At 44.8% G+C, this 11,501-nt stretch overlaps 1 protein-coding gene across 16 annotated transcripts in view; it reads left to right on the top strand.

Moving 5' to 3' along the window:
• The window catches only part of BIN1 (bridging integrator 1), a 101,123-nt gene that overhangs the window by 52,546 nt on the left and 37,076 nt on the right, over positions 1–11,501 (top strand). For 11 of the 16 annotated variants that reach the window (XM_054829888.1, XM_054829887.1, XM_054829891.1 and 8 more), the window contains exons 5-6: positions 391–486; positions 4,903–5,010. In XM_054829888.1, coding sequence (XP_054685863.1) covers positions 391–486; positions 4,903–5,010 — 204 coding nt within the window. Of the gene's footprint in view, positions 1–390; positions 487–4,902; positions 5,011–7,675; positions 7,769–11,501 lie in introns of all 16 variants that reach the window. The other 5 variants (XM_054829885.1, XM_054829884.1, XM_054829886.1 and 2 more) reach the window with 1 other exon arrangement.

The raw sequence follows: 11,501 nt of genomic DNA, 5'->3' as shown, positions 1-11,501 counted from the left end.
AATGCTGCCTAGTGGCGTCAGGTGTCTCATTCTTGTGGCCGCTGGGAGAAGGAGGTAAAGCCAGCCTGACCTTCATCTTCCCTTCCGTTGTATGGACTTGGGCTAGCACTGTGGAGGAAAAGATGGGTCTTCAAAGGGAGGTTCATGAAGGGCACTGTGTCCTTCGAGAGGTCACCTGAACTGGCAGCATCAAGCTTTCTTCTGTGTTTCTACATTTCTGGCATGACCTCTGTTTTCAGCTAACTTCTCTGCTCCTTAGTTTTTCCAAAGAAATTACTTTCTTAAGAGCTTTGGGGGACTGAAACTATTGACTGTAGCACTTGTGGAAGAACAAAAGGAAATACAGAGCTCTGTGTTCTTATTAGTTAGCTCATTCATTTTGTTTTTCAGAACAATGATCTCCTCTGGACGGATTTCCATCAGAAGCTGGTGGATCAGGCACTTCTGACCATGGATACGTACCTTGGCCAATTTCCAGATATTAAAGTAAGCTTCTATTTAAACCTTTTGATCTAGAGAGTCACAGAAGATGAAACCTCATAAGAATCAATTTCTTGCATCCCCATCTCCTTTAGGAGGATGTGTGTGCTGTGCTGCTGCAAGCTCTCCTTTTAGAGCAGCTGAGATCTTTGCAGCTCATGTGAAAATGTTAGGTTCTCCTTTTGGGTTTGAAATAAGAATGAAGAATACAGGGGAAAGACGCGGAAGAGAAACCATAAATGTGAAACAGGAGGATCCATAAAATTTCCTATTGTATCACAGCGCAGGAGGGCGGTGTCAGCAATAACTCACAAGCTCTCAGTCACTCTCTTCAGCCCTTTGGTTTTTTAACTTCCTTACAAGTACAAAGCATTGAGGAAGTAGCGTGTGGCAAATGTGCTTTATAGGTAGAGGCTGGTATGGAAGGCAGATTTCTGTGTGTTTCCTGAAGTCCTGCTGTACATACAACCAGCTTTTTGCAGAGAAGGGGGAATGCTGGATAGGTGGGTTTTTTGGGGGAGAATGTATCCAAGGACCTGGGTTTGAATGATGTCCTCTCCCTTCCCCCACAGTTATCTCCCCTCCGTTCGTTTTGAGAAGGTTATGCAGGAAATGTCTTCACCACATGGAAGTGCTAGTAATGATATCACCATATGGGAAGTATCAGCTTGGCTTCTTCCCAGTGAAAACAACCCTTTCCCCACCACACATCTCTTAAAACGTTTGTCAATATTTGTTGCTTCAGGAGGATCGTGCTGTATCAAAGGGGGGCAGGTCACAGGCTTGTAGAATGATCCGTGAACAGCAGTGTCCTTGCCTTCTGGGGCTTCTTGGTTTTGCTTCATTTTTCCAGCCTGTTCTGTCCCTGGAAGTCTGAAGTGGGGAAGGGCGAAGAGGCTTGCTGCTGCTTTCCACCCGCTCAGGGCTGTGGGGCTGATCGCTCCCCGCGTGCCTGGGTTAGCAGCGCAAAGGCTCGTGCGCTGCTTCCTAAGCAGAAGGTTTTATTTCAGGCTCGCTGTAGACTCAGACTTCTGCACTTCTTCAGTCCAAATCACGTTTTACCAGCCTTGTCGGCAGTGCACTGGGTAACCTCGGAGTATCATGTTTCTTCCGTGCTTAGTATCTTCAGGATTTCTTAATTCTGCTGGGGTCCCGCTGAGGTTTTATTGTGGGATTTTAAAAGCAGCACAAAACTAACCATATTCCACCGAAACTCAAGGTGCTGGGCATGGAGCTCCATGGATCCTTTCTGTCTTCCAAATGGGTCACTAAGGTGTTTTTTATTCATGTCCCTTTCTCAGTCTTCAAATGATGGTCTAGAAAATGGGAAGTTAAAGTAATTTTATGCACAATTTAAGTGATGCTTTAAAGAGAGCACTACTCATCTCTGCTTCCCCTTCTAAAATGAGAGAGAATTTGGCTTTCTGTTGGTTCTTACAATAACATATGGAATTATTTCACAGAGTTGTCTATTTGTTTAAAATGAACTTTCAGTGGTATGAATTTAAAAAGGTCAATATGTTTTTATTGGTAGTTCAGCTGAATGCATCATCCTCCCTAACCCAGAGCAGTGAGAGGTGCTCATATCAAGTCTGATTTGTTCAACTAGTAGAAACTCTTTTAAGTACTGTTGTTGAAGGTTGCTACAGTTGTGCAAAAGCGTAGTTTGGCTTCAGATAAGGAATTAGAGTTCTTTAGGGTGGCAGGCAAAAAAACCCCAGTAATTTACAGAATATTTCAGTTGGTTTTGGTTGTTGTGGTAATAGTTTTCTGTTTTGTGTTTTCCACAAAAGCAAATTTTCTGCTTTTCCTGGAATTCTGGCATTACTGTGATAATGAAAGATGATTTATGGAGAGAAGATGGTTTTAATTTAGTTATGATGAAGGCCTGTTTTTTGTTAACAGCCCAGTAATTCAAACGTGTGATGAGTTAGATCATGCATGCATTACTTTTTTTAAATTCCAGCATATTCTGAAATCTTCTTCACTTGAGGGGCCGGACAAATTCCCTTGAATTTGTTTTACTTCCAACAGGATCCACAGCAGGAATGTGAAAACATAGCATTCCTTTAGTAAGGAATTTTTGTAAGTTAAAGAGAATAATTTTTAAATGTTGGATGGGGAGGAGGTGAACAAAGCCTCTCTGTTTTTTCTAACTTGAAAAAAAGGAATGCAAAAAAGTACTTTATCCTTTCTTTGCAGGTCAGTATCTATAGCTTCTTGGAGTAGGACTCTTGCATAATCTATAATATTATGGAGTGAGTGTTTACTTGAGGTTGCAGAATACACAATAAAAATACAGGTCTCTGCAGTGATCCTAGAGAAGATAAACCATAACCCAAGTTCTGAATAGCTGTGGAATTGGTGATTTTCTGTCTTGCACTGAAACTGGTGCCCTGTTTCTACTAGGTTTAAACCCAAATATTGGTAAGGAGGGGAGGCGAAAGTGTTTTGTGGTGGTTATTTATTTATTTAAAGGAGGCTAAAATTAGGATGGATTTATTGCAAAGCAGTAAACTCTGTTGGAGTTCAGTTTTTACCATCAGATAGAGGTGGGTAGCTGCAGCTTTCTTAGAGTCCTACAAGGAAGCTACCCTGCAGCCTTCTAGGACTGGCCCAAATCCCATTCCTGCCATCACAGGCAATTGTGTGATCGGTGGTTACTCCAGGATGACTCGTGGTGTATCCATAGCTTGCAGCATTTCCACGTCCTCTAGTGGGGGTCAGAAGATTGGGGCTGCAAAAAAGGGCAGGAATGACCTTGTTGAGAGATGGGTGACACTGAATCAAACTCCCTGGTGGGGTGACACGGAAACCTAGAAGTGATTGTTTGCTATGTCACAGAGGTGGGCGAAACTCCCTCTATCTCTACCAGTCTGACCCAGGGGAAAAATCCTCTCTCTTAAAACACATGGCCAGATTATGGATTTATCTGGTGTGCGTGGAAGATGCATTAACTAGCATCTCAGAGGTTGTCATATTTCTGGAAGCCCCTTCTGACATCCTGTCTCTGTGCCCAGCTGGCAGCATGATGTCAGGGAGGCGTCTTCTAGTGACCTCGACTGTGAGGTGCCTCAGCTTCTTTGTGATTCCTCTCTTGGAGTGACCTGAGGGCTTTGAAATCAGTTTGGGTTTGCGCGTGGCTGAGATCCTGCAGATCTGCCGTGACTCACGTAGAACGGTGACTGCACCGTTTCCTGAAAGTGCAGAGAAGCGTGTGTAGGAGACGTGCAAACTGGTCCCAGCTGGTCTGGCAGAAAGATCAGCCCTGAGTGTGGTTTTGCAGCTTATCTGCAGGAGCCATGGGAGAGGAGACCGCATCCCCCTGCCAAGTGCAGCGGGGAGTGGGGGGATTTTGCTTTTGCAAGTAAATCCCAATGCTGATTCTTCATCTTGCACTTTCAATTTCCCTGGATGCTGTGGTTAATTAGAAATCCTTCTGGCTCCTTGCCATGCCTTTTCACTCCAGTTCCACAGCCTGTCTCTAGACTGCTGATTACTGACACTGGACCTGGCTCTCCAAGCTGGGGTGGCGCTAGGGTCAGGCTGGGAAGACCGACCTGTGCTCTGACCCACATAGTCTGGGGCGTTTGTCGAGAGTGTGGGGGTTAGGGTCGAAGGGGGATGGATGGTGCTTAATCCAATGGGCCTGAGCCTCGCCAAGGTGAATCTGTGCTGGGGGAGAGGGCCTGAGGCATCTCAGGTGAAGAGGGGTAATGGAGGATCAGGCCACAGGCCTGACTGTCTATTCTGGATTCTCGCCCATGGACCTGTCAGTATTCCATTCCTGAACACGGTCTGGTACGCAGTTGAGTCCCTCCTCGAGTTTGTTATGGCTTCAGTATGCCTTGCCTAGTAGTGACGCAGTGCTACAGGTTTTCCCTCACACTTTTCTTGCTTAATAGCTAGTTACAATGGACCACTGCCTGTGGCTGCTGTCACTTCTGTCTGGATGTCCTGTTGCAGGGTCCCAAGTACTGTCCTAGGCATATCCTCAGCATGCAGATGAGTGCTTTTGCTATGCTGGCAACATAAATGCCTTCTTTTGTTGAACTTAATCTTTTGAGCTTCCACACGAACTAGGCTTGTGAGCTGGGTAGTTAGAGACTGGCTGCAGCCTTCAGGAGGCCCTGAAGATGATGAAGCAGGTGCCCATAGGATGCAAGGCACAGCCCTTTGCTTTGCCTAGCTGGGTCTGCACTCCTCCTGAGGGGCTCCCTCTGGAATGGTGGCTGTCACTGGTGGCTCCCAGGGCCACCTCTCTGGGCAGCCTGTGTGGAGTATCCAGTGAGCGTCCTTGTGTGGGCAGAGCATGGGGTGCTCTGGAAGTTGGGTGAAGAGGGAGGGGGATTTTTCTTGAGAGGCTTTGGGGTTTTGGCTGCTGGGGAAGCTTGTCACAACTCTTTTCTCCATCTTTCTTAGTCTCGTATAGCGAAGCGAGGAAGGAAGCTTGTGGATTACGACAGTGCCAGACACCATTTTGAAGCCCTGCAAACTGCAAAGAAGAAGGACGAAACCAAAATCGCAAAGGTAAAGCAAGCAGAAGGATGTGCAGCCATCCTTTCATTCCATGAGGTCTGCAGTTGGTTACTGAGCAGTTTTTAAGTGCACCTCTACCTCTTCATTGGATGTGTTTTGTTGAGAGAGGTGTCATGAACTGGTGAAGTTTGGCTCAGTATTTCAGCCTCATATGTTTAGTTCTAGGAAGCAGGGTGGTCTCTGTTGTGTTGGTTCAGACTCGCCGTCATCAGTGAGCATCTCTTGGTGGCCAAGGCCTAGGTGTGCATTTCCTCAGATGCTGCAGGACCAGTAACCTCTGTCAGGAAAGCCTGTGTGCCTCTGGGAGAAGCAAAGCCTTCTAGTGCCCCAGCAAAATTTGCCAGTTTATCTGCTTCTTGGGGCTCTGTCTCCCCATCTTATAGCAGGCGTGAGAGTGTTTGAGTGTTACTTGAGGTTGGCATTGTGAAGTCCTCTGATATTCTAAGACAGAGACCCTTAAGAGTGTGAATTACAAGTTTATTGGTGGAAATGCACCCTATGCACACTTGATGACTGTGTTCTGTTGTCTGTTGGTCACAATTACTGGACAATAAATATGACTGAAAGCAGGAAAACAAGACTTGTCTCTTGTCAGAGTGTGGTTCCATTCACACTTGCAAATAGCTTGATCTAGGGTTAACCCCAGAGTATGCCCAACATGCAAGTGCAGGAATTTTTTTTTAAATTAAAATAAATGTCATTAAAGATAAAATTTAGATTTTTCGTTTAAAGGTAGCTGAAGAAACATGATAGTGCTAACCTTGTTCTAGAGGAGGCATGTGGTTCAAATACCTGCCGAGAAAATAAGCTGTGGATTACTCCTGTACCCCAAGTGAATTTGAACCCACGTGCTCCACTCCACAGGACAGATCTGGACACAACAGAATAGTCCAGGGCTGGGGAGACATCTTTAATTCTCTTGCATGGGGGCCATAGCACATCAGGACTCTTCAGGCTAGGAGCATTGCAAAAGAGCCTGGATCTGTATCTTTTAACCAGGCTGAGAAGAGTTGTCATCCTTTGCTTAGAGTTATTTCTGGTAGGGGGAAATATGGTTTATGTAGGAGATGCTAGTGTTTCTTCTGTATAGAAGAAATAAAGATGCATCTCTTGCCCGAGCAAAAGATCTGCATTTAATGGCCAACTGACAGTAGTTTTATTTTTAAGCTGCAAGTCATCAGTCATGTGCTCACCCAGTGCATGCACTGTGATTAACCTTGACAGACAAATGGGAGAGAGATTGATGGCTCAGGTGTCATTGCATCATTTGTGTGGCAAAGCAAGTCTTGGTTCTGTATGCAAGGCATGAGGCCCAGCTGGTTGTGCCTTCTCTTCAAAGCAGTACTTCACTGTGTTTGGGGGTAAGAGCAGAATTTCCCTGGGGCGTGGTATTAGTATTGGTGCATGCCTGTGGGATCTTTGCTGCAGTGGAAATGTTTTTGTAGGAATTCATCTACTCAGGTTAGTACCTGGTGATCTGCACAAAAGAGGCTGGCCACCTTTGTCATTGCTGCACTTGCTCATGTTGCCCCAAATGCTCATGTAAGACAAGGGATTGTTTGTTGCTCTTTTGTTAAATTATGAAGAACAGTGCAGTTTGATTGAAATGTTGAGATTTAGGAGTTGGTGCTGTGTTCCTGATTCAGCCTGTGCAACCGTCTCTTAGTACTTGGACTCTTCTTGTTAGCCAAAATGCGCAGTAGATCAAATCTTTCCACCCTCTGCTTTAGGCCATAAGCTCATGCATGGGATAATATGTGACACTGTCTTGATCCTATAAAGATGGGAGCAGTAAGTCCCCGAAAGTTATGTATGGGTGTTCTCTCCAAACAGGCAGGTTTCAGAGCCCAGCCTGCGACTCCACGCTGACAGTCTCGCAGCTCTGCAGGGCTGTGGGCACCAGCTGGGGCTCAGCATGTGCTCGGCTGACATAGGAAGTTCACCTCTCTGTTCCTCTGACTGCGATTTTGCTCGTGTGACCATTGAAGTAGGGTTGTTCTGGTGTACGGTGTTTTGGAATATGATGATAGGCCCCTAATAAAGAGAAATCTTGTTTATGATACAGCATACAAATGGGACTGATTTGATTTATGTTTCATGGTATGGTAACACAAACAGCAATGCAAATACTTTTTTGGAGCTATATGGTCTCTTTTTTTCTTCTCTAATATATGGATGTTCTTTTCCCGCTCAGGACTCCTTCCACTTATTGCTAAACTCACAACCCGCCATTAAAATAAAGCACTGTGGACTTTCAGCTGTTGCATGCAAATAATTACAGTTGTTAATTAATCCTGACCTCTCTTCAAGGAGCTCTCACTTCACAGCCATGACTTTGGAGTAAGGTTGTCTGTGTGCTAGGCCACTAACAACAATATCTGTTGCTCTTTACAGCTGCCTGGCTGGTCTGCAGTATCCCAGCCCACACTGGAGCATTAATTACTGTTAAACTTGGCATGCTTCAAAGGATTCGTAACTGATCGGTCCGGGATGTTTGTTTTTTCTCTCGCCTTGGTGATACTGGTTTGGCCCAGCCTCTAAATACACTCTCTGTTGTGATTTTTTTTTTTTTATCCTAAAAAATATATGTTTGTGTCTCTCTTGTTCTCTGTTTATTTTTTTTCTCTTTTCACTCAAACATGCTCCCTCCCCCCAGCCTGTTTCGCTGCTTGAGAAAGCCGCGCCTCAGTGGTGTCAAGGGAAGCTACAAGCTCACCTCGTTGCGCAAACTAATCTGCTCCGAAATCAGGTGACTGCTGATCTACCTGGCTCTAACCCTGCATGCGCTATTTTGGGCTCTAGATTGTACCATGCAACTAATCTCTAGGCAACGTTCACTCTAGTCCCCTCCGTTAAGTGTGTCCTTGGTATTCCTGAGCCACAGTGGGCACGTGGAAGTTGCTGACCAATGAATGAATCTGTGCCTGCCCTATTGATTTCTAACCAGGTGTGTTAACACTGGACTATTGTTTTCTCCCCCCTAAAATGAAATGAGGATGAAGAAAGGCTATAGAATAATGCCGAGGCAAGTGATGTAATGTAGTTCCTCCAATTATTCCTTTCTTTTTCTTCTAAGAGAAGCAGTCAATTTTTATTGTTGCTGTTTCAAAAAAAAAAAAGAAAAAAGAGGAAAACATTGGAAAAATTGGCTTCTGCATTTCTGCTGTTGAGTAAAGCCAGAAAAAAACCTCATTGCTTCAAAAGCAATTTCTATGACTGCCAAGTTAAGTTGCAACATGATCCCATGGTAAAATCCAGGTTTCCAAAATGGGCACTGTCCTGGCTCTTTTGGTCTAAATGAACTGTTTCCAGGTGTACAGAGGTTCAGTCTGGGTAGGAGAAGAGGTGGGCCCAGACCAAGGAATTTGCACCCCATGTAATATATTTGAACAGTTCCAGGTTGAGGTCATGGTTACATCATGTGGCAGAACTTGGCTGAACATTGAGGTTATAGCATCTTGAGGGACATGAGAGCAGCTCAGAGAAACTGCAGGGACTAAGGATTTCAATCCTACTTGCATAGGAGAAGTGTGGCTTCCTGATGAAATCTCCCTTGGTATTTACCTCGGAGCTCCTTAAGGGATAAGAGGCAGCTGACAGAAGACAGTCAGTGAGAAGAAAATGCTTTCAATGGACAAGGGATAGTAAATCATTACCCAGACTGGGAGAGCGCCAGTTACCTGCTCATCAGTTCCTGGTGAGCTCATCTGTTCTCATTCAAATGCTCCTACATTTTCACATTCCTTGTCAGTGAATGAATTGCAGCTTAGAAACACTAAATCGCTCTCACCTTATAAAGCACATAGGTTTTTCACAGTTTACGACTGCAGATCAGGGAAAAGACTAGATTACCACATCAATAAAGTCTGGGGAAAGAACAGCTGTTAGCAGTCCTGCTTAAGATGAATAGCAAAGGGAGGAAATATGTATTCATTCTTGATTGAAGGGAGAAGGACATTTGGCAGCCTGCCGCGGCTTTTCCTGTGCCTCCACCACGCTGGCAACGATCTGCGTGGTTGTGGCTCTTGACTGTTCTGTTTGGCTGGCGGTATTTCTGGAGGACTAGAAAGCAGGTACGGGAAATTTCGGAAGCCACAAATAAATAAATAAATCAGCTCTTGGGCATTTTTCCTTCTCAGACTGGCTGGGATGACTGGGAGTAATACTACTGCCCACAAATTGCCTAGAGAAACAGTACCTACACATACTCCCTCATCCATTGCACTCTGAGCTTAGGTGGGCTACTGAGAGCTTATCGATAATTTCACTGTACTGGGTGGCTTTGCCCTAAAGCAGGTGACCAGGGGGTATGTAATCTTTCCACCCGCTGTGTCATGGGGGTGTTAACCTCCTGCTAAGTGACATTAATATTTTCAGTCACCCCAGATATTTTCAAATTAAATTATACTTTAAGTTTTTGCTCTTTCACTCTTGAACTAAATAATACCATTGCCAACGTTAATTTTTTGTTTCTACTTGCGTGAATCTTTGGGTTTTGGTTTATTTATTTATATTTTGATTGGGGACTAACAGGAAAAAAAACTCAATGAAGAAGATTAGTTTGTATTCTGAACTTGTAGATTTTTTCAGCTTTTCACAAATGTGAGCAGGCAGGAAAAAGAAAAGGCTTCAGTTTTTATATTTGCATGACTTCAAGACTGAAGGCGTTACTGACAACCCTAAATCTTATTAAGCTCTTGATAAAAGCGGGAAGGTTGATAACTCTGCATTTATTGAAGAGCTTCAGAATGTTAAGCCTGAAAAAAAAAAAAAAAAAAAGCCCTTCCCCTTACCAGCAGCTGTGGTGCTGTCTCTTCTCTGATAATTTTACAACCCCTAAGCAAAAATGAAGTCAGCAAGACCTATTATTTCTACTGTAAACCCAAGCCTTCCCTTCAGCATGCAAACTGCTGGCTTTTTAGGCCTTCAGCAGATACTAACAAAAACAACACAGTGGTGGGTTTCTGTAAAGTCTCCTGGGGGGTTTGCTATTGCAGCTCTCAGTTACAAATTTTGGTGACTGTACTTTTTGAAACAAAAGGGAAAATGGCTTAGAACAGCAAATTTTTGCCTTTTTGCCAAGCTCCCTTGAAATGCTGAATACAGACTAAAAAGCAACATCCTTGGTGCTGCAGCGATAACGGAATGATATCTCTGTCTGTAGGGAAAGCCAGCACGCCGTGCTGCCCTTCTGAAGGGCGGGACTGGTAGGGTGCCCAGCTCTCCTCCTTACCCCTGCTTCATGGATGTCTAAACTATTTACTGAGCAGTGCGTAATTACCACAGTTCACAGCACAGTTTTTGAAGGGAAATGGTGACCAGATTGCCTGAAAGCACTAGGCTGGATATTGCCAGTCACTCATGAGTTCTGAGATGCATGATGGAGAAACATGATGGGGAGTAACTGCCCCCCCGTCACAACTGGACTGGCTGTGCTTGGCACTCTGAGCCTTGGCTAGGGGGAAGGTCAGGAAAGCGTGTGTGTTGTCCAGCTCCTGCTCAAACCTTCCCCCTTTCAGGCAGGGAGAGGACAGGAAGAATTTTCTGAGGTCACATTTCATGGACCTGGGCATTACGTCTTTCTGCCTCAGTTCTCCATCAGGTTGGCAAGGATGGCAGCTGAAATAGGAAGTGTGCAGCTATGGTAGCAATGGGCTCTGCCCCTGAAAGCGATGTCTTTCCTCCTTTCCCCACCGTACTGTGTGAGCTGGCTTTTCTTCTAGCAGGGCTCATGATCAAGTTGATGTCTGTCTTTGGCTCTGTGTGGAAGCAGTCCAGGCTATCCGGTGTCAGGACCCCTGCTTGAAAGCAAAATAAATCCCACTGGTGAGAAGATCCCTGGGCTGACAAAGGAGCAAAGAATTCATTCAATGCTGTACCTGGGACTGAGCGCTAGCTGAGCCACAGGCACTAGATGGATCCCTGATTCCTACAGCTACTCTAGAGTGAACGTTGCCTGTTGCTGATTTTGCCTTTGCCTCGGGATGTCACAATATTCACACATTGCTTTCCTAGGTTCTTTGACCTTCTGAACAGGTAAACGAGAGAGGGAAAGACTATTATTAATATTCAATGTATCTGAAAAGCTAACAGCATTCAATGGTGCCTCATCTCCCAGCTATCAGATCTCCTGAGCTGATTCTGGTACCAGTCTAGTTTGGAAATTAGAGTAAGATAAAGCCAAAGGATGGAGTGGGATTTTTTTTCCTCCCTTTAAAATGGTTCCATTAGAAACATTCATTCATAGAGGGATTTTAAGGCAGAATGAGTCTTTGTGATCACTGTCTCTGATCCAGCATAAACTGTGTCTCTGTTTAAATGGGCTTTTTGTTTGTTTTGTGCAAACTCTCTCGAAATGTTGGGGTTTTCAGTGAGTGTAGCAGTGAAATACAGGGGTTTCTGGGTGGAAGCATCATGGCCCCTTCTCCCCCTGGCTGTTCCTCACAAGGTCTACTTAACTTTTGAATACATCCCAGTTGTGT

This window comes from Grus americana, chromosome 6, assembly GCF_028858705.1.
Source record: "Grus americana isolate bGruAme1 chromosome 6, bGruAme1.mat, whole genome shotgun sequence".
Lineage (NCBI taxonomy): Eukaryota > Metazoa > Chordata > Aves > Gruiformes > Gruidae > Grus > Grus americana.
The sequence above is the reverse complement of the archived record's forward strand: the minus strand, read 5'-3'. Positions and strand labels throughout refer to the sequence as shown.